This window comes from Scleropages formosus, chromosome 21 (assembly GCF_900964775.1).
Source record: "Scleropages formosus chromosome 21, fSclFor1.1, whole genome shotgun sequence".
Taxonomy (NCBI): domain Eukaryota; kingdom Metazoa; phylum Chordata; class Actinopteri; order Osteoglossiformes; family Osteoglossidae; genus Scleropages; species Scleropages formosus.
The window spans coordinates 18,860,644-18,883,275 of NC_041826.1; the positions used below are offsets into that span (position 1 = coordinate 18,860,644).

A 22,632-nucleotide genomic window follows, 5' to 3' on the forward strand; every position below is an offset into this window, starting at 1 on the left:
TCAAAATAACTGCAAAACTTCCCTTTTTTTACTCGTGAGCCTGTTGTAGGCTTACTGAAGATCACTTTCCAGGAATCTAAATACTTTCCCCTGCAACTCAAACGACTGTTCTGTGACTGCTGTACACCTGTTTACACGACTGCTCAGCGGAGCCAGCTCTGAGCACACAGTGACACGTCACACTGGAGCTCGGCAGGGCCTGTGGGTGTGGGCCAACATTTTTCCTGTTAATCATTTGCTGCTTGCCTTAATGAGCAACTAATACCACTTTGATGTCCATAGAGAATCGGTGGTGCTTTTTTTGGTTGTTTTCAGAATCCTTTATCAGAGGGTATTTAAGGGAACCCTCCAAGGGGTGAGTAACTAATTTGATTAATCATCTTTATTGAAATATCAGCTTTTCTGTTGACAGGGTTGGGCGTTGACCCAACAAAACCAAGGTCCAGGGTCTCGCTTGGCCCAATTAGTGAAGCCTTTCCTGTTTATCTGAGTCATTGCCATTGTCTCCAAAGTGTACGGAGAGCCTTTGGACAAGCTTTTGGAGACATCTGGTAGCATAGTGGTTAGAGCTACTGCCTTTGGACCTAAAGGTTGCATGTTTGATCCCCATCTCCGGTAATGGTACTCTTGAGCAAGGTACTTACCCTAAAGTGTGCCAGTAAAATTACCCAGCTGTATAAATGGATAAACAATTGTAACCTTAACATTGGAAGTTGCTTTGGAGAAAAGCATCCGCTACATTAATAAATGTATGTAAAGCATGAACTTAAGAGGGCCAGCCACTTTTAATTGAATGTCTTAAATACTCCATGTCAAAAGTAAATCTACACAGTGACTCAAGTGGACAAGTGTTATTCCTGTGTGGGTCGAGTCTTCACAGCAATACAGCACCTGAACAGCTAGTGGAACCAGCAGCTCTGCCGGCGATCTCATAGGTAGTTGTCTGTGTGTCTCTCTGTACCCGATTGCTTAGCAAACCATAATATTTCCATATTATGAGTTATACTTCTTCTTTGTGCAGCACTTCTTTGTTCTGCTGAAACCAAAAGTTTGGGCCAGGTACCTTCTGATAGATCGCTATGGTTAAAGTGTCACTGACATGAAAGCAGTGATAGCTAGAAACCAGCTAACCACCACTAGCTCACTGCCTTTGGCTAAGCCTACCCCCTGCAGCACTCAGATTCATAACAGACGACCATCATTTGCTCTGCTTCCATTTCCTCTCATAAACGAAAGAGCATTGCTGAACATTGACATGACAATCTGAAAGAGAGCTTTTGAGTGCAACATCCATCCATGGAAAAATTGGTTTAAATGGGATATTTTGGATTTTCAGTAATGAATACTGATGCATTGTCCTGGCACCAGTGTAGCTGAGGCAGGGTACACCTCGGCACAGGTGCGCAGACACACAGACAGCGTTGTTGGGCATTGCAACAGAGTGTGAGGTACAGTGCAGTGGTGCCTTATAGTTTATCCAAACTAAGGTTTAACAGTGGGGAAAAAGTGTGCACCTTACAATTAAATTAGTTCACTTTATAGCTACATTAAGAACCTTAAACATTTGTTCCAGAGTGTACAAGGGAGCAGACAAGTTTTGAATTTATTTCCTGGACATGTTAAAATGCTGTGAAATGAATATGCAAAACAGCAATACATTATTGGTGTCATAGGCCTCTAGCTCAGCTTTTGTGAAACTTGCAATTATACACAAAAGCCTACAGGATTAATTAATTTTTCCATTTTGTTTTCTGTCCTGTACAACAGAAGTGCACAGCACCTTGCTTGAATCCAAAAGGCTGCTTTAATGGGAAATTTAATATTTAACATCTAGAACATGGACTCAGCATCTAAACTGGTTATCACAATTTTATTTGGCATTTTAAAATGTTACATCTTTTGTGTTCAGTGAAGTACATTAAAAATCAACTATAAATCATGTTACTCAATGAAGCATTAAAAAAGTACATATTAATCGCAGCTTAAGAAAAAACCACAAATACCATAGTGCAGAACAAAATGTTTAAAAAATATAAAATAAAGTCAAAGACTTAAAGGCTTTTTCATCTCAAACATGGGCTGTATATAAAGAGAAATAAAGCTGCTTTGCTAATCACTAATTACAAACTATTAATTGTCTAGCTTTTGTTTGAGAAAACAGGCCATCTCACAAATATGAGTACACGATGTCCATCGAGTGCTGAATTTCTCATTAGGGATTGGATGAAATTTTTAACTGGCTCTTTGTTGATGAGACGATTAGAGGTTATATGGGTAGTCGAAGCTGTGATCTGGGACAGACATTACTAAACAGCAAGGCGTTGTCGTGACAACAATGTTGCTACACCACTTCCTGAGTTCTTCTGATGGCACAGCAGAGCATCATGCTGAAGATCATACCAAAGATCTGTGGGGAAAGTGACCAGGAGGAAGGTTATGCATCATGGGTAGAAGTACCCTCCAGTGAGCCCATCATCTATCACTCAGTCAAATCAAAACACAAATTGAATGACGGTTTGTGTACCATCTCTTTGTATGTTGAAGACAAGTGGTTTATTTAGCAAAAGGTGTGATTCTCACCATGATGATCCCAATGCCGATCCCTACCCCTCCGATGATGTGTAGCTTGGAGCTGAAGAGTTCCTCAATTGCGCTGGGACAGCTCTAATCAAAAAAGTAAAAATTAAAGTTCTGCAGCTATTTAAAAAGATGATCATGGCAAAACAGGCATCTCCCTGAGACTGGGCATCCCTTAACATACTTCAGTAACAGTTGTTCATTTTTGCAAATAAGCCTTGCAGAAAGAGAGGAAAGTGAGTTTACCGTTGTGATGAACTGGTCTAGGCCATCCTTTCTGGGACAGGTGTCTTTGGCTCCATCAAATGGGGTGCCAGTAGGGCCACAGCAGTTGAGCTGAAGCAAAAGCAAGTGGACGAATTGTACCGTAAGACACCCATTTGACTGGTCATTCCAGTCGATCGACAGAGCTAGGTGGTTTCAGCAGGACAGTCCATGAGCGTACAACCATGTCGCCCTCCACTGATGTTGAGCTTGAGCACCTTGACAACAAAGTGCCTACAGTTGTTGACTTTCCACACAAACAGACTCACCCCATATTGAATTAGACGCAACGTCTCCTTCAGTGCCTCCTGTTTGGTGTCTTTGTAGTTCTGGAAGGTCTGCTTGTAAAACTCAATTATTTCATTGACTACCTGCTCAGGCCAGAGAGAGAGAGAGAAAGAGATGCAGCAACAGCCCTTTGCCATTTTCAATACCTTAATACCTCTGAAATGTCACATCAAAGACCACCGAGCAACCACTGTGGATGAGTAGAACATGGGGCTTGGATCCAAGGGAGAGGTTTGGGCCTCAATAGGGTAAGCTAAAGAAGAAAACTGACCTTGTCTTGATTGGAGAAACCCCAAATTCCAGCAGCAACCTCCACTGCGAATATTAGGAGCAGGAAGAAGAAGAACTAGAAGAAAGGAAGTAGGTCATCCTCAGCTTTGAACTTCATCTCATTGAATCAGGCAGCAGACAGTGGGGTGCAGTGTCAAACCCCCCATATATCAAAGCCAATCACACGTTTCCTCGACAGCAGCAGGACTGCAGCTTTGGGGGGTGGGCCATGTTGGTGGTCAAAGTGTGACAGCTGTCCACGTCACAAAGCAGTTTCCAGCAGGATCACGGGACAAGCAGCTTTTATCTTTAATCTCCTAGATGTCTTGCCTACTTTGCATAATTAGCAGTAACAGCGGGTACAGAAGGCAAGGACTCTGGGTAGTAAGCTAAGCCCCAATCTAGTCAGTACATTAACAGCAGATGGTGCACGGTTATATCCCATGTTCCTCTTTTCAATGGACTGGATGCCCCGTGAGTTTCCATTTCCCCATGATTTTTTTTTATGTAACTTAGAAGGGTGACCTTGGCGCTGGGCATACATTTTATGTACATACTACATTATTAGAAAAATATGGAGCAAATGAGACAGGCAAATCAGATCAGGATCGACTCACCAGTCCCAGCATGCACGGTGACTCTTGGATAGCCCCACAGCAGCCCAGAAACCCTACAACCATCATGAGGGCACCGGCAGCAATGAGAATGTAGACTCCTATGGGGGAAAACAGCCAGTCGTCAAATCGAGAATGACGATCTGCTGGTTTAGAATTACAGTAGCGGGGGGGGTACTTTGTACGGTGTGCTGGTATATAACACTGAAGCATGATGGGAGTTCTGTGCGTTTGTTGTTTCTGGCTGACTGATCAGTGCATCTTGTCAACAATTTCCAAGACGGATGTGCCATATAGGTTTGCTTTTTGCTGAGTGTGGAAATATGTGGAGGTACTCGGCGTCAACAGTGACGAACGGCGAGCGACTGCGTGACAATGAACATTTTAGCACGTTACTGATGTCAACGGAGCAACACACAGAAATAGCACCACCCACCAGCTATTCTAGCGGACAGCCTGCAATTAAGATGTTTGTCATAGCAGCGCGCCCCTCTTGCACTGTTCCCCGGCTTTGTTGCCGCTGCACGCTCCCACGGCGTTGCCGTCCTCCCACAGAAGTTATCGTTTTGATGAAATAATCAAACTTTAAAAGGGGCCTTTTTGCACCATTCGGACAGGAGACAAAAAAAGCGGACGAGAAACAATAGGTGCCCTGTTCCTGATGTCAATGGATGCTCTCTGTATCGGCTTCTGAAGCGCTCCGTTGCCAGGTCTGAGGCCCAGCCCTTGGATGGGTCGGCATGGCCCCAGCTGCCCTCATCGCACCCCCTCCCTAGTCAACAGCATCCCCATTATATCACCCGAGGACACATCCCACCCAAAGACACTGGATTCATTAACCACCCCCCAACCCTTCAGCCCAGCACTCGCATCTTCTCAGTTAGCTACGGCCCTTGGCCATTGACTGCAACGTTCAGTGTTCCTTAGGGTTCGACTGTGATAGGTGGTGTGTGCGCAATACCGAAAAAGCACTCGGGTTACTGCTGGTCTGGGAGGAACAGTTGAGCACTCTGCTGCACGTAATCCCTTCAACATTTAGGCATAAAGAACTGTGCGACAGAGGAGCAGGTTGAAGGGCTCGGCTCTCCCAGAGTCCTTTGCAAAGCTGCATCAGTCACACTTTAAAATGAAACCGCGGTCTCGTGCTGGCTTACAAACATCGAAAGTTATGAACACTTGCATGCATCTTTTTTGCATGCGATTACGAATGCTGCCAGGAAGGAAAGTACACAGCAGCGCCGGCAGTTCAAACACGGGTTAAGCCTCGGTTTGGCATCGCCGGAGCAGGACTGTTTACACTGGTGGGATTCATATTGAGCTGTTCAGAGCTGGTGCCGCACCCTTCTTGCGCGCACACGGAAACACTCATTCGCGTAGCGGCCTGTTGCCGCGAACACCGCACCCTTACCTGTGAAGAACACAGTGGGAGACTCATTTCCTTCAAACAAGCCCTTGGTCTTGGAGTCGAAGCGTAGCCACAGGCCGATGGCCAGCACCGCCGTCCCTGCAAGCTGGACACAAATCACAGTGACCCGGTTATCCTGGGCCTCTCTCTACCGAAGCTCCCTTTCCCCGATTCCACTCCTGCACAGTGTTTCACCAAACCTGTTTGTTCAAACCTGTCTATTTGCAGCATCTTTGCATGTCACAGATACGCTGTGAAAGAGAACATTCCAGAAGCTCAACAAAAGCCCCTTTATGCACGGAACAATGTGGCACAGGACTCCGCTCCGCTCTCCTCACGGCCTCTGGAGCAGAGTCTCGAGCCTCTGGCCAGAGCCAAGGTGTGTTTGTCACCTTCCAATTGTTCTACTGCTATGAGATAAACCTCCTCATTTGGGAGCAAACCTACTTTTCACGGATATGAGCTGCGGGTCCTTTTATGACTTGTGGCTAATCCTTTCTTTAGTGCTCTTAAAGACAAATATACAAAATTAGATACATCGCAAGCGTCCAGGTCCACAGCCTGCCTTGAGTCCATCAGTTGTCTAATGATCTTTATGTAATGCTGCCACGACCGATAAACAGGTTCTGGTGGAACTTGCAGTGCGGGGTGGGGAGGGAACCTGGATAATCCACAAAAGGGGCAGATGTTGAAAGCTACACTTCATAACATTTACTAAAAGAGCATCTCCTAAGCGAGGCACAAAGTTGATTCTGTGTAAAGCAAGATAAACGGCAGCGCTGACAGTTGGGAGTTTCTAAAGCATCCCCCGTGCAGCTGGGCGCCTCCGGGTTAACACCACTTTTTGCCCTCTCCCCCCCGTCTCTCTCTCTCTCTCTCACACACACACACACACACACACACACACACACACACACACACACGTTTCAGCTAATCAGCCCGAGTTCTTTTGCAGCACAGTGACTGGTCACAAATCCAGTCCGAAAGATTCGCTTGGAAGTTCAGCATTTTTAAAATGTTGTTGCGCACAAACATTGAACAAAGTAACACTGTTACAGTGTTTACTGGCGCAGGAGTGTGGCAGTTTTGTTACAGAAATGCATCCTACAGAATGTGGTAGGAATGAAAACCCCAGTTACCGTATAAAGTGAGGTTATATCTTCCAAACTACACTGGTGTGGAAGCCACTGAAATAATTTAGTGGGGGGGGGGGGGGTGTAACTTTTTGGCTATGCACTTTTGAACAAGGAACCCAAGCTAACAAGGACTCCTTCACACAAACTGAATGCCCCCTCAACTGCATTTATTGCTTCCTACTTTCATCCAGAGAAACGGACCGCTGCCCTTATTCAAACAGTGCAATATTTAACGACAATAAATCAAGGTAAGTACCATAATATGGTTGTCACTTCGCGCCTTTAGACACCCCTGCGCTTGCTTTCGTTCCTAGATAGCAGAAGTGAGATTGCGCTTTTGAATTTCCGAGCTTCCTTACAACATCCTATCTCATGGTCATTTTTCCTTCCACCCCATCTCATCTGTAAGATACAGCATTTCAAATAGAGCTTATTGAAAACATGGAGACTGCTCGGCAGCCTCCAGGGTACGATTGTTTCTGTATTTCATTTTAATTCTAATTTCAATATTGAATATGTAAACAGGTTGCAGGAATCTACCACAAAATCGGGGGGGGGGGGGAATCCCTACCCTTGGGCAAAAACCTTTACCTCTGTTAAAAAATAATGCCCAGCTGATTAAGCAGTATTTTTCTCCTTACATAAGAGTCTGCTAAACAAACATTTACTCTTGAAGTCTGTGCCAGGCATATGTATCTACAGCTAATTTACCGTCAAAAGGGTTGGTCGATGTAGGGCAGTGCAGTAGCGCAGCAGGCTTGGCCTGTGCCTGCTCTCTGGTGGGTCTGGGGGTTTGAGTCCTGCTTGGGGTGCCTTGCGACAGACTGGTGTCTCATCCTGGGTGTTCCCCCCCCCCCAGCCTTGTGCCCCGTGTCGCCGGGTTAGGCTCTGGTTTGTCGCAACCCTGCTTGGGTTGAGCAGTTTCAGACAATGTGTGTGTGTTGGTCGGTCATCGCTGAAACAAACAGCAAGTTGTCGCCGTGACAACAGTGTCGCTACACCCCTTCCTTTCCATTCAGCTAAATGCATACTATTCAAAATTAAACCCGTAAATGCCCTGCATAGAGCGATAACTATCAGTGATAATAGTGTGTATTATAGCCATGTAATAATATTTGTATATGTGAGCCAGGGTGGACTTCACTGCAGAGTAAAACACCATTCAGTCTGACCTAAATCTGTCCTCTTGACCCCGAGGGGAATGTAGTTGATTGAATAAAGAATGGAATCCCTACAGCCTAATGGCATTTGCTGGAATTCTCACTGAAGCATCAAGTGGCAGCCTGAAGGCAAACTGCAGTGTGTGTGTGTGTGTGTGTGTGTGTGTGTGTGTGTGAGAGAGAGAGACTCCAGCCTCATGACTACTCCTCCATGCACTCCTCCGCAAGCACACCAGCCCCCATTTCGCAGCAATGAAACGCAATTAAGAGCACTCTCGCCCAGAGTTTTACAACTGCAGTTTCAGAAGAAAGAGCAAATAATTTCCCTTGAAAAAGAAAACTGTGTGAGATTGCTGAGGTCATGAGCAGAAGTGTATCACACGGTCTTACGGAGAGGCCACGGAAGACGTGGCCCACGCCACGTCTCTTTTATTCAGCCTTTCGGTTCCTTTTGTTCCCTCCAGATTTCAAAATCAGCCCGTTTGCTGTTTAACTTGTTGGCCGACCCTGGTGCGTGCGTGCGTGCGTACTCATGTCACACCACTCAAGTCTTAATGCTTCTACGCATGAGGGCAACCTCACATCCCAGACTCCACGCTGTCCCACTCTGTCCCTCAAGGAAGAGCAGCTCAGCCAATCCAGACTGGAACCCTGTCCACTGGTGTCCAAGTTACACTTAAAACACACAACCTTCAAAAACAGTGACCCCCGTCCAGCCTCACGTAACCGAAAGGAGCAGGAAATAACTCGAGTCCCAAAAACAACGCGCACTACTGGCTTCCTGGTTCACTTATACGGTTCTGCTCATTTTACACACAACAAAATCCATTCCCTGTCGCTAAGCGTGTGTATGTGCAACATGAAAAGATGTCAATTTCATTTACAAGCGTGCAGTGTTGGAAACTGACAACATGAGGTGTGTGTGAAGAGCAAACGGAATAATTTGAGATTCAACTTGCAGGGACACACACATCAGCGGGCACACGCGCAGTCTCTTCAAAATGCACGTCGAGAAACACCAATGGATAATAAAGCAACAACATTAAACGGGTTAAAGAAACCAACTCGTTCATAACGCCGCATGAAACGGCATTAAGTTCGCGAGTGTCACCTTTCGGTTTAGGTGGTGAAATAACATATCTGTCCTCTGTGCCGATTCCACCACCCAAACCAAAAGTTACCACCGACTGCTGGAAGTGAGAATATTTTCTCATTTTTACCACCCTCCAGAAAATGCAAATACATCAGCATGTCTTAACACGTGTGTGTGTGTGTGTGTGTGTGTGTGTGTGCTGACAAATGTTCCTCAGCAGTGTGTGAGAAGCTCTGCTTTATGGAAAGAGAGGCCACCTGTTCTTACCGCACCCCAGGAAGCTCGGCAGAACACGCGCCGCTTTGCTGCAAAGGCTGTCCTAACAGACACAAACACACGCAGAATGCGAAAGAAAGAAAACAAAACCTACCCAGAAGAGGAAGTTAAAGGCAAACATCAGGTATTTGACGCACTGAATCCCCCCTCCGACTCCCATGTTGGACCCTGTTCCGAAAGCTCGTAACGCGAGAAAAGAAAAAACAAGAGAGCTTTCCGCCCCAGACGGCACGTCCTTATCCTTCCCTGGACTGCGAGAATTCCAGGGATACACACCTGTGAATACTTGACCTGGCCTGTTAGTCAGCCAGGGTGTGGAGAAGGTTGGGCTTAAAGCAATGGGCGGGAGCAGAATAAAAGACACAGGCAGCTAAAAAAAAGCAGTTCCTGCTTGTGTTGTCTCACCCTACATGTGCTTCTGTCCTCGATAATGTCAATCTGCTGTGCCTTGGGGCAACCGCATGCGTGCAGTGTTTACCTGCAGCTCCTACCTCTATCTTTAAGATGGGAGGTTAAGAGAAACGGTCGGGAACGGTCCAGCAGCGAGGCCCTCTGCGGCCTGGAGGTTTGGTGGGAAGTTCGGAGTCCCGACGGATCCTTTGCTTTGCAAAAGCTGGTAACTCAAGCTGTCGCCCCTAAGGACAAAGGCGCTTCTAACCGACAGCACGCGCTTTGTTCCCGGAGCTCTGCGTCTTTCCTCCTAGAGCGGATCCGAAGGCTCCGACCGGGACGAGACGATGAGGAGCGGCCAAAAAAGGAGAAACGGGCCACAGCAAGTTTATTTAAGTCTGCGTGTATCTAGTTTCTAGGGTGTGCGGCACTGATTCATCAGCTTCGTCACCCTTTGACTCGTTCGCTTCCTCGCAATGGAGATAAATCAATTTCCATCGAAAGGCAGCGCAGGGGAAAAGGTTAAATAGCGAGGAGACGAGCCGCTTCGAGGATCGAGGCGTCTGACGTGCGCGTTCTGTGTAGTAAAGACCCGCAAAGTCCAATATGAGGTCCGGCAGCAGAGACCGGTGCGCGCAAGGGCCGTGTGTAAGAGCGAGGAAGTCGGACACAGAACGCACCGTCGTCGACGCCGAGGCAGGCCGTAACAGGCCTCCCAGACACCGGAGCCAATTAGCAACAAACACACGCTCGACAGAGCCGTGAAACGCTCCAACAGAACGCGGCGATGTGTCGGAAAACATCGCTCACGGAAATACGTGCAATAGGAAATTCGGCAGCCTGCCATACTCTCACCACGATAGCCATCTTACCACTATTCCTACCTTTAATGCCACACCTTTACTACTATACCTCAGTCTTACCATTGCCACCATTACCTTAACCATTACACCATCACATTTACATTTATTCATATTGTTCTTTATGAATAATTAACTACCTGACACGTTTTCCCCGGGAACAATTGCTCAGCTGTTTGTACGGCAGAGAAATGCAAACACACACACCCTCTGAGTCAAACACCAATGGCATCACCAGTTCACCTGAAGCACGTGCCTTTGGACGGTGGGAGGAAACCAGAGCACCTGGGCTAAATTCACAGGGAGAACACGCAAAGTGAGTCGGAATCAAACACGTATTCGAACCCGCGGCCCAGGAGCTGTGCGGCCGCACTGGACCTACACACATACTACGTCTCTATAACTATACTACCTTTGCAACTTTGCAACTGTACCATCATAACCAGGATATGGGGCAACAGGAAGCTTGGAGGTTAGGGCCTCCGATCAAAGGACCAAGATTACTACGATAGTACCCCGGTGCAAGGTATGTACCTCCTGTGTACAGTGTTGTCGGCACCCTTGGACCAACTTAGAATATCTTGACCACATTTCACTTACCACTGTCTCTTTAAAGTCTTAAGACCGTTACCATACATTCACCACGATACCTGTCATTGTCACACGTCCGGCAACAAACCCTCAACGACCCCGAAACATAATTTCACAACCTCCCGCGCTGTTGCGTACGATGTCTCAGAACGTCTTGCTCAACAAATGTACACTTTTGCCTGAAAAAGCGAACCACTTAAATTTAAATAACATCTGGGTCAGTTGAGTTGCACAAGATGCATCACGGTATGCAAAAACGATGAGTGAACCACGCGCTGCATAATTCTGGCAAGTCTCTGAGGTTTCTTAGGCAACAGCCTGCAGTCGGGAAGTGCAGGCAACGTCGGTGGATCTCGCAGGGATATGACACACATGGGCGTTATCTGGCTTAGATTAGATAATACAAGAATTTGCGTTCTTTTATTTAAAACATCATTCGAAGGAAAACCGCGTTACAGTGCACGAAGGAGTCTGCCAAGGGGAATTGCTTCTATTTGAAACTTAGTTAAACCACCTATTTCGGGCAACTGAGCCGAGAAGAGCATCCGTATTGAAAACCCACGGCAGTAGACAATTTATTCAGTTAAATACTTAAAACAAATCATGCTTTTTCTATTATTTCAATAATGAAGCAGCTGTGGATCTGTCAGCTGGCCATTATGTAACAGCCTCCCCCTCGTCCAGCGGTTGTCAGAAGTGATGTAAGAGGAGAACAATAGCATCGCATCAAAAAGCCACTGGTCCTCAGCTGAGGCTTTTATCCACAGCATCTTACAGTTATTTACAGCTGGGTGGTGTTTTACTGGAACAATTTAGGGTAAGTACCTTGCTAAGGGGTGCTATGGCTGGAGGCGGGATTCAAACCTGTGACTTTTGGGTCTAAAAGCAGCAGCTCCAACCACTACACTACCAGCTGTCCCCTACACATGTACACAACATTTTAGGGTTTGACCATTAGGGGGACACACGCTTGGGGAGGACATAGTCAACACCAGAGGTTAGGCAACAAGCACATCAATGGAACTGCTCTTTAGACTTACCGCCATCATACTGAACTATAGTACTCTTGAATCGAGTCACGTCGTTTACACTCCTGCGAGTTTTCATTTACCCAGCTGGGATTCAGTGAAGGAACTGGGGTTCGTTCACTTTGCTGAACGGTGCCACCATAAACATCCCTCTAGGGTTCCATTACGTTCTTCTGGATCTTAAACGAAACATCTGCTGAACTGTAGCAAACAGCGCAAACTGTTTGTGCTACCGCATATACTCTATGAGTAAATCACGGTATGATGTATGTTCACACCTGCTTAAATTACATCTTTCCACAATCCCTTAAGAGGGACTACAGCCCCTGCTGACAAGTGTAGCTGATGATTATTATGGGCGTTATTATGGCCACGGCGCATTTTCCGGACCACCTTGAATGAACATCTGTTTGACTGACACAAAGTCACGAAGTGCTTCAGACTGGATATGGGTAAGTAGAACAATGCAATAAATTTTACAAAACAGTGGAGACTAAAAATATACTCGATAACATTTGCAACGTGCCATGTGTTCGGCACAAACGGTCGGCATACATAAAGATCTGGGCTACTTCTCATGCTGTCTTAATTACACGTTCATCAGATGTTTGACGGGCCAAGCCGTCATTTCCTCATGTGTCCAACCACAAGAAAGACACCCACGCTACGAGAAACGCCCTGCAATCTAAATTTGTGCGAGGGATTAGCCTGGGTCTATTTAGAGAAACTCAGATTAGAAGGAACTGTATAGGAGGCCTGTGCGCCACCTGAGTTCCACGCCCACTGGTGGGACACCACGAGTGTCTCAAGGAAATCACTGCCTAGCACATACACACGTATTAACACACTAAATTCCGCAACACACATTGTATCACACGACACGCGTCGTGTCCTGCAACAGAGGTCGTATGGCATAATGTACATGTAATATCTCACGTTTCGTGCTGCACAACAAACGTCATATCCTGTAACGCACACCATGGTCTACGACACATCAAGGGTCATGTCTCACAGCACGGATCATATCGCACAAGAGTTCCTGTCCCACAACAAATGCCATATCCCATAGCACACGTCATATCCCGTAACATAAGTGTCATTATTGCGCAACACACGTTACATCCCATGATACACGTCATATCCCATTCCGTTTACATTTATTCATTTAGCTTTATGCTTTTCTCCAAAGTGACGTACAACGTTAAGCTACTTACAATTATTTGCACATTTATACAGATGGGTAATTTTACTGGAGTATTTCCAGGTACCACGGGGTGTGGTGGCGCAGTGGCACAGTGGGTTGGACCGGGTCCTATTCTCTGGTGGGCCTAGGATTCGAGTCCTGCTTGGGGTGCCTTGCGATGGCCTGGTGTCCCCTCCTGGGTATGTCCCCTCTGGCTTTTTGCCCTGTATTGCTGGGTTAGGCTCCGGCTCCCCGCAACCCCGCCTGGGACAAACGGTTCAGATGGTGTGTGTGTATGTGTGTGTGTGTATTTCCAGGTAGGGGGGTGTGGTGGCACAGTGGTGCAGTGGGTTTGTCCAGGGCCTGCTCTCCTGTCGGTCTGGGGTTCGAGTCCCGCTTGGGGTGCCTTGTGACGGACTGGCATCCCATCCTGTCCTGGGTGTGTCCCCTACAGCCTTATGCCCTGTGTTGCTGGGTTAGGCTCCGGTTTGCCGTGACCCTGGTTGGGACAAGTGGCTTCAGGCAATGTGTGTAATTCCAGGTAAGTACTTTGCTCAATGGTATGACAGCTGGAGGTGGGGATTTGAACCTGTCACCACTATGCTACCAGCTGTCAAAATACCACACAGCAGCACTTATGTCATAACACAGAACAAAGTTTATATCTCACAACACAAGTTACATCCATCAACATACATGGTACCCCACAACACGCTTCACATGTATGTTTCTAGAAAAGAGAATGTAACTTTTAAGCGGTATTTTTGGATGCCACTTTTCCAGAAACATACACGTAAAGTGTTTAGAGCTGCTGTCTCACAGCGCCAGGGTGGTGCGAGAGGATGTGGGTTCGATCCCCGCTCAGTCTGTGTGGAGTTTGCATGTTCTCCCCATGTCTGCGTGGGTTTCCTCTGTGTGCTCTGGTTTCCTCACACAGTCCAAAGACTTGCTGTTCAGATACCCCTATACTGTGTGAGCGAGAGAGAGAGAGTGCGTGTTCCACTGATGTATGGATGAGTGACCCAGTGTAAGTAGTGTATCTAGCAGTGTAAGTCACCTTGGTGAATAAGGTGTGTGGGCTGATAACACTAGATAGAGTTCATTGGAGGTCACTTTGGACAAAAGTGTCTGCTAAATAGAGGGGGTGCGGTGGCGCAGTGGATTGGACCACAGTCCTTCTCTCCGGTGGGTCTGGGGTTCGAGTCCCGCTTGGGGTGCCTTGAGACGGACTGGCGTCCCGTCCTGGGTGTGTCCCCTCCCTCTCCGGCCTTACGCCCTGTGTTGCCGGGTTGGGCTCCGGTTCCCCGTGACCCCGTATGGGATAAGCGGTTCTGAAAATGTGTGTGTGTGTGTGTGTGTGTGTGTGTGTGTGTGTGTGTGTGTGTGTGTGTGTGTGTGTGTAAACATGCGCATCACACTGCCCAGCAAAGTTCGTATCCCAACACACATCATATCTAACGGGATGCACGTTACATCGCAGGACAAAGTTCGTATCCCACTGCAGGCATCAGATCCAACAGCACACAGCTCATATCCCACACATGTCATCATGCCCCATAAGACACATCCAAAGCCTGGGGCTTCACCTAATGCGGTTCTGCCCAGACTCCCCTGCGGGGTGGGGGGGGGTGGCAGTTTCACACACTGAGGAATGAGGTCACTCGGGCACAGACTAAGAGTTCAGCCGGTGATTAACACCGACCGAGGCTGCGATGTGGAGGGACATGATCACGATGTCCCCAGTTTCCCGCGTGACACATTCCAGCACAGCGTCCCGCGTCCCGCACAGCGCGCGCGCGGTGCGAGAAAAGCCCGCCAATCAGTAATGGTGCCGATTATACGAACACGGCGCCCCGCAACCTCAAATTAGGGCCCTTTCAAAATATGTTGCTCCGCTCCGTCTCGACGCGAAAACGGAACGGAGCGAAACGAGGCACGACGACGCGCGGCAGAAATGACGAGAGACGGAGCGCGGCGGAGCGGCACCTGCTGTCACGCGCTGACGGCGGCTCCCCCCCCGTATAACGGCACCTACCTCGCGGGCGCGCGCGCGCGGCACTTACCCAGAAGATGAAGTTGAACGTGAACAGCAGGTATTTGATGCATTTGTCACCCCCTGTCAGCACCGCCATGGCGTGGTCTCAGCGACGAGGGGCGGAGGGGGGGAGAGAGAAAGAAGACGGGCTGTTTATGTGCCTCGCGACGCTACGCTTCGGAACAACTGCGGATCGCGCGGGACGGACGGGAGAGCGCGTGCCGGCGCGGCGCTGCCGAGGGGTGGGCGCGGTGCTCTGCGTGTGTCCCCCCCCCTGCGAAGAGTCCTCCTGCTGCTCTCGCGCTCCTCTTCGTTCTTGTGCTCGCCTCGTGCCCCTCTGCCGCTCCGCCGCTGTATATAAGCGCTCACTCCCACTTGGCCGCGCGCGCGTTCGTCGCGCGCTCACACACGGGCTCCTCTATTCACCCCTCCGATTGACTTGCTGACCACGTCTCGTCAGGCGGCTACAGGGCGCTCGAGCAGCACCACCTCCTCATTTGGCAGCCTCTTCTGTTGCTCAAAGACCCGCTTATGAAACTTTTAAGCGGTACTTCTGCTGGACGCCTCTTTTCCAGAAACATACGTGTAACAGTAAAGTGCCCCAGCAAGTCCGGGCCGTATTGAGCCAGCGACAGCACCACCACTAGCCCACCGCCGGCGACAAATTCTTTCTGACCGTCGAAGGCTTCAGGAATTCAGGAATTCCCCCCCTCCCCCACCCGAAAGAATACTGCTGCCCCCCTTGCTCTTATTTAAAAAAAAAAATAATTAATTACTTCTGACATTTTTGTGGGCCCTCACCTGTCACCGCCATTTGCCCGATTATAGCTACACTACAGCCCCGGTTAAAAGAGTGTTGTGTGGAATTTAGGTGTCTGGTGGCGTCCAGATCATTGCTGGATCATCAGTTTAGTTTAAATGTAAATATTTCAGGGTTTGCTGGAACCCTTCTCCTGACTAGCCTTTTGTGGCCCAAGGGGGATAAAAATACCCTTGGTAGCAGGTAACCTGGTGTAGTGGTTCACAGACAAGGACTTGAACCTAAAGGTTCTGAAAGGAGCCCCACTGTGACTGTAGTGCATTACACTTACAGTACTTTACCTGTATCGCTATGGTAAAACGTCTAAATGTATGAGCGGGTGATGCCGCGAAGCATGCAGACGCCCCTCGACTTACGCAAATAGTCAGTTCTTTAACCGCTTACGTAAGTCAGAATTTACGTATGTCGGATTCCCCCTCCCCCTCCGTTCCGGAGCCAACCCTTCTCATTTCCTTGGCATTTGCTGCAAACGCAGGTATAAACAAATTCCACAATGTAATTCTCCAGTAAATTTCAGACATGTCAAATGTCCGTCACATTATTATTGTTGTTTTCACGCTAGCTGTTCCTTTTCACGTGCTCCTGTTACGTGCCGCATCCTTTGCTATTGTATTCGCAGTCGATGCGGCTAAACCTGGTTCCCGTGCTACAGACGATAATCTTTGTCCACCTTCATACTTCCGTATTATTATGTTTAATTTCATCTCCGAATCAACTGCTGCGCGCTTGCGAGACGGTTCTCGTCTTTCCTCGAGTGCGCGTTTACCACCAGGCGTTGTAAATAACGAAAAGAGTAGAAAATATGCGAAAAATGCCATGTATGGCTGGAGTTTAACATATTTCAGGTGTTTCGTGTAAAATAAAAGCGCTTTCCGTAAATAATGCGTATGCCGGGAATTTTTGACGCAAATCCGGATTTACGTAAGTCGAATGTACGTAAGTAGAGGGGTGTCTCTATATTCTATTCGTATAACGCGTACTCTGTGCTGCTCATATTCGGAGTTGGGGGCAGTTTAGTCCTGGGAGCCGTCGCCTTGTAACCTGGGATTCCTGCTTTGAATCACTGTTCCTTCTGTAGTACCTTTGAGCAAGGAATCTACTCTAAATTGACACAGCAAGAATAGGTACTAAGTCATTGTAACGTTGACCATCTAACATTGCAAGTCACCTTAGAGAAAGGCGTCCGACGGGCAATAATGACGTTGAAGTTTCAAGTAAGCCGTTGATTCGCAGTTAACTGGCCTTTTTCAGTCCGCTTATAGGGGCGCTTGCATAGACTTATTTATAATACTTTGTACTTTTATCCAATAGTCACAGCTGTCGCTGTGTGAACAGCATTTCACAGTTTGTCATACACACAGAGACACACACACAAGGGAATAAGGGCATCAGTTCCAGGCAGAGACAATACCCTCAACGCCGCTGTGGGATTGTCGGCCCCCGCAAGCAGAACTCACGGAATTATTTTAGAAAGCGACTGAATACAGTGCATCTTGGATGTGAAATATCCATTCTGTTACATTTTTCACCGTAAATTCTTTTGCTTTTACCAGATTTCGACAATCGATGCCCAAAAGAGGCCCAGGTTCCGTGGGTCCATGCGATTCCATCGAAAAACTCCTCGTCCCAACCAGCTGCTGCTGTACATTCTACAAAAGTGTCCTGACGTGCGCAATAAATAACAGCATGCGGTCCCCTTCCAAAAACATGTATTTTTATGCAATATGTAATTACATCTGGTTTCTAAATCTGCCTTCATCGGAAACATGTTATTTTCAAGGACTTATAGTACAGAGCACCAAGTCCCTGGCTCAGCAAAAGCAATGCAGTCCATGTGAGCTGGTGCAAAAAGCTCAGGGAGCACAAATTGCTCTCCCTACATTCCGCAGCTCCGCAGTGACGCTGAAAAGTGACCGAAATGCACTTTTTGTAAACACCGCATTAAAGCTGAAAATTTTTTAAATATTAGCGTTTACATTTGTGTTTGTTTTTAAACGTAAGAGAAAACAATTTCAGAATTTCATGTTCGCAACATTGTGAATTCGTGTGGCAAAGTCATTCAGCAAACTGGGTGTGTACAACACCACTGGATGCTCTGGGACAATAATCCCTTCATGATTTTTGCTGCTTCGTGTTGCTTACTGTACCTGTAATGACTGTTTTTGTGCTTTTTTGGTGTTTTGGTGATGGACGGAGCACTGGAACGACTGGGATTAGGAACACCAATTCCAGACTGAAACGTTGTAAGGTCTAAAGCTTTTTAAGTCCTTCAAAGGAGTAAATGCTTCTGAACTACTAAATACTTCAAAAAATAAATACTTCACCTACACATCCAGTGTTCAACTACATGCTGTATAATAGATTAAAAAAGGGGGTAAATGGATAATAATCATATAACGTCCCGAAGCTGCAATTACCCCTTCCCTCTAAGACCACACAGCATGGGCACCATAGGGAATCAGATGTACAACTTCACAGCACACAGCTTTACCTATATATGTATACACCTGATTTATGGTGTATTTGGGATATTTGGCTATAAGTGCTTCATCTGTTTAGTTTTAAATATTGTCCCTTCATGTGCAGGAAGTACAGTTAATATGAGGTTCCATGTTGTGTTTAGATCTTAGCAACAACTTCTTTTACAGACAGCAGGAGGCTGAAGGCAGCCTGGTTGGTCGATGCTGGATGCTGTGGTAAAGGTCAGCATAGGATGCCCCTCCCAGCAAAGAGAGGCCTGTGGTTATGCTTCAATCCCCGACGACACCCCACAGGTCACGGGTTGAGCTCTTTCTCCATGATGGTCTCCATCAAGGCGGCCCTGTAATTAGAAGCTGCAGCGGCCTCTCACCGTTTAATCTGCTCACTCACAACCGGCCCTGCTGGGCTGTAATGCTGCTTAATGACACAGTGTGGTTGAGGTTAAGTACAGTCTCCCAGAGAGGGCGGGTTGGGGCAGCAGATAAGAAGGCCATCTACTGTGCTGGACACCCAAACTCTGTGTCTTGTGTGTCTCCTGAGTGAATAAATGTAAATGATGCCTCACATATGTATGCAGACAGTATGGAACTGGACTTATGATCAAAATATTTTAGTCTAGGCTCTGCTGCTATGCTCTTGGACCAATTGTAAGGATCCTGGGTCACATTAGTGAATTTTCCTTCAGGATCAAGTTTGAAACTATCTCACACACACACACACACTTTCTGAACCGCTTGTCCCCAATGGGGTTGAGGGGAGCCAGAGCCTAACCTGGCAACACAGGGCATAAGGCTCGGGGGGAGGGGACACACCCAGGACAGGATGCCAGTCTGTCACAAGGCACCCCAAGCGGGACTTGAACCCCAGACCCACTGGAGAGCAGGACCCAGTCCAACCCACTGCACCACCCCACCCCACCCCACCCCACCCCACCCCCTAGTCAAAACTATCAGTTCTCTAAATAACAGGCATCTCTTGAAATGATGAGCTGGTTTGTGTGCAAGGTGATGAACTTTTAATGTACTCCACTTGTAAATTCAAGCATTGTTACTCAGTTTGTGCATGCAGATAGAGGCCAGTGCAGGTTTGTGGTCCAGCTCACCACACACAAGCAAGCCCACTTCAACAAACTGATCCCCCTTCAAACAAAGATCTCTTTTGCATGTAAGAGTACTCTCATTTTGGCCCTCACCTTCCCCAAAATTCATTCTGTCACAGATGTTTAGGGGAAGTGTGTATATGTCAGTTAGCCATTTCCTGGCCAAGACTGGAAAAGAGATAACGGCACCATAACCTCAGTGTAGTATCCTGTTTAACAGACAGAAGATGTCGCAAAATTATTGGCACCTCAAAGGACTTATTGAGTTCAAGAGGCAGTGTGAAAGCAGCCATCTTCTTACCAAGAAAATTGTCCCCATTTACTGTAGCAAGGGATCGTAGTCTCTGTAAAATGTTTCTTAGTCCCTTTAAGTGGAAAAATGCTGCCCTAAAATAGACCCGTGTCGCAAAAGAGGACTCTTGGTAGAGTCAGAATTGTATTACGTTGCTAACCTACAGATTAGTTAGTAGTTGGTTAAGTGCCATCTACTCGGGTTCGAGTCATAGTGACTTGAATTAAAGATCTAAAAAGAAATCGGTTTTGCGCTAGTTTGGCGAGCTCTTCCAGTGTCGCCCCCATTGTTGTTGTTATCGTATCGAGCCATCTCATTGCGGGTTTTCCTCTTCTCCTTGTTCCTTCAATCTTTCCTGTCATGACGTCCTTCTCTAATGATCGTTCTCGTCTAACCCACAGATTGCATGTATGTATTATATGTCTTGTGTATGTATGCCACACAACTTGGCAGGGCTGAGAAAGCACCCATTTCTGGTCTGTTTTGGGTTTTGTTTTCCTTTAATCCCTTCGGTGTCAGAGTGTGACACTGAGAATGATAAGGACTTTGAGAGAATGCACCCATTCTTTGCTTGACTGTATAGAACAATGAAGGCCATTGTCTGTGCTGAAGCAAGAGCCCCCAGCCATTTAGCATCAACCGTTGTGTTCCAGCTCTCCATGACACTGACCATCTTCTACACCTCTCTGCCAGTGCAATCACTCTTGAAGGTGTCTGTATCAGTAAAGTTATTTTTCTAATTCATGTACTAAATACTGTATATTTCCTCTCTGCGGTCACCTTTTCATTTGGTTTTCCTTTCCTTGCTTTGCCAAAATAAGCGTCATATTTCCCCCGAATCTACTGATATCAATTAGCCCTTTCTATATGATATATTTTTGTGCTTGTTCATGTCGTTCACTGTGCAGAAAAATCAACAAAAAATACAAGAATGAACATGAGAGTGACTAATCTTCCATCAGAGCTGAAAGCTGAGGCTGGTACTACAGGGGCATTAATTTTACATGTATTCATTTAGCTGACACTTTTTTCTAAAACTCCTTAATACAGCTGGGTAATTTTACTGGAGCAATTCAGGGTAAGTACCTCGCTCTAGGATACTACAGCAGGAGGTGAGAGTCTGAGAACTTGTGGCCTTTTGGTCCAAATGCAAACACCTCTAACCACTACCTCACCAGCTGTTATGATTTTTCAGTATGCATTTAGAGAATTAGGTTGCAGTGTATTTCCCCCAACAGTTATGTCAAAGATTTCTGTTCCATTCTGTTCTGTTGCTTTCCTTGTCAAAATGGCCTTGTGGCTGCCCTGGAATGCAGCTGGCATTTTCAGCTCCCACATGAATATCATATCATGATTGTGCAGTAGGGCGACCGCTGCCTCACCTCTCGCTCTGTTGTGCCGTTCCGCCGTTTAGGAGAAAAGCACCCCTGGTTTTCAAACGGAGTGTAATGATCTTCTGATAATGACAGACCACATTGTTCTCGATGTGTTTGCCTAAGCTGAGTTCGCGCAGCGCTCCGATTGAGTCATCCAGTGGTGCTATCATAGCTGGATGCTTCACCGGACAAAACAAACACAGCAAGCAGGCCTTTGCTCTCTAGCCACTGTCTGAGAAAACAAGTGAGGGTAACACTTATTCCTTGTTAGATCAGAGTACATGATGGCTGAGCTTTTGAGATCATTCTTCAGTTTTTATCTTATGGTCTTCAAGATGGTTCATCTTTTTGGCCTACCTTGAACTTACAGCTGCTCCAAGGAACTGTTTGGATGGCATTGTCAGTAGGAACACTTTCAGTTGTCACCATCAAGCTCTTCGAGCGTGCTTGAAAACAGCTACCGTGCTCTGGATGCTGATCCGTAAAGACAGACGATGCCTATAAAAAAGGGAGGGGGGGAGTGGCGTGCCATCTGGCTAATTATGTCAATTGTTATTTTTTAAGTGTTGGTGTTTTAACATAATGTACAGATGGCCAGTGTTTTCAGAATCTTTTTCTCAAGTACAGCATTGCCATCCTGCAGAAGAGCTTGGAGTTCTGGACAAGTGCCCAGACATATTTAAACTGAGAATATTCATGTATTTTGTGTGTAAATGAACAAGATCGTTTGTGCTCTGTAAAATGTCTTATTTATAATCGCGTAGGTCAGATATTGACAAGCTTGCGAAATCTTTAATTAACTAAACCAAATATTTTATGAAACAAAACATGGACTTATGTTGTGCTTGTGTGGCCAAACTTATATACAGTAAATCAAGTTAGAAAGAGAGGATGAGGACCTCAGATACGTCTTGATTGCTGGATAATCTCTGAAATCTGTTGCGTGCAACAGTGTTTACACAGTGTTGGTGAATGGTCTCAGCTGGAAAATCACAAAAATTTGTCTCAGATCTTATTTGTGCTGTCATCTGAGACAGCAGCAGTATAGTGTGGGCTTCTAACTTGATCCGTTGGTCATTATGATGCATAGCAGCAGCAACTTGCGTGTATTTTTTTAGCTGGTGCTTTTCTCCAAAGCGACTTACAGCTCCCTCCCCACATGCACAGCTGGGTAATTTTACCAGAGTAAGAGTACTACAGCTGGAGGTGAGACTCAAACCTGCAACCTTTGGGTACAAAGGTAGCAGCAGCTCTAACTACTACGGTCCCCCAGCTGCTGTGCATCGACGTCTTAACCATTGTTTCGGTCTGTCCAGTCTGCTGATTATGTTGATTTGTGGACCCAGCTTGGTGTTTTTTAAAGAAACTGCCACGTATTAATGAGAACGAGACAT

General features: G+C 46.8%; 1 protein-coding gene across 2 annotated transcripts; it reads right to left on the bottom strand.

The window, feature by feature from the left end:
* Positions 1-1,851: 1,851 nt before the first annotated feature.
* Positions 1,852-15,773, bottom strand: cd9b (CD9 molecule b). Of its 2 annotated transcripts, none has more exons than XM_018730170.2 (8): positions 15,199-15,773; positions 5,422-5,524; positions 4,017-4,114; positions 3,401-3,475; positions 3,111-3,212; positions 2,824-2,913; positions 2,581-2,664; positions 1,852-2,407 (listed from the first exon to the last, which is right to left on the bottom strand). In XM_018730170.2, exons 1-8 carry the CDS (start codon positions 15,265-15,267, stop codon positions 2,342-2,344), a joined length of 687 nt encoding a protein of 228 aa, XP_018585686.1. In that variant the 5' UTR covers positions 15,268-15,773; the 3' UTR covers positions 1,852-2,341. The 2 variants fall into 2 exon arrangements, with proteins under 2 accessions (XP_018585686.1, XP_018585687.1); XM_018730171.2 differs by lacking the exon at positions 15,199-15,773 and adding an exon at positions 9,178-9,367.
* Positions 15,774-22,632: the final 6,859 nt, after the last annotated feature.

Bases quoted from the DNA above. Each gene is read 5' to 3' on its own strand.
- cd9b (XM_018730170.2), bottom strand. From the start codon at position 15,267: ATGGCGGTGCTGACAGGGGGTGACAAATGCATCAAATACCTGCTGTTC. The intron at 3,213-3,400 runs GTCAGTTTTCTT...TGGCCTGAGCAG, and splicing joins GTTTCTCCAATCAAGACAAG to GTAGTCAATGAAATAATTGA. The intron at 2,408-2,580 runs GTGAGAATCACA...CTTTCCCCACAG, and splicing joins TCGGCATTGGGATCATCATG to ATCTTTGGTATGATCTTCAG.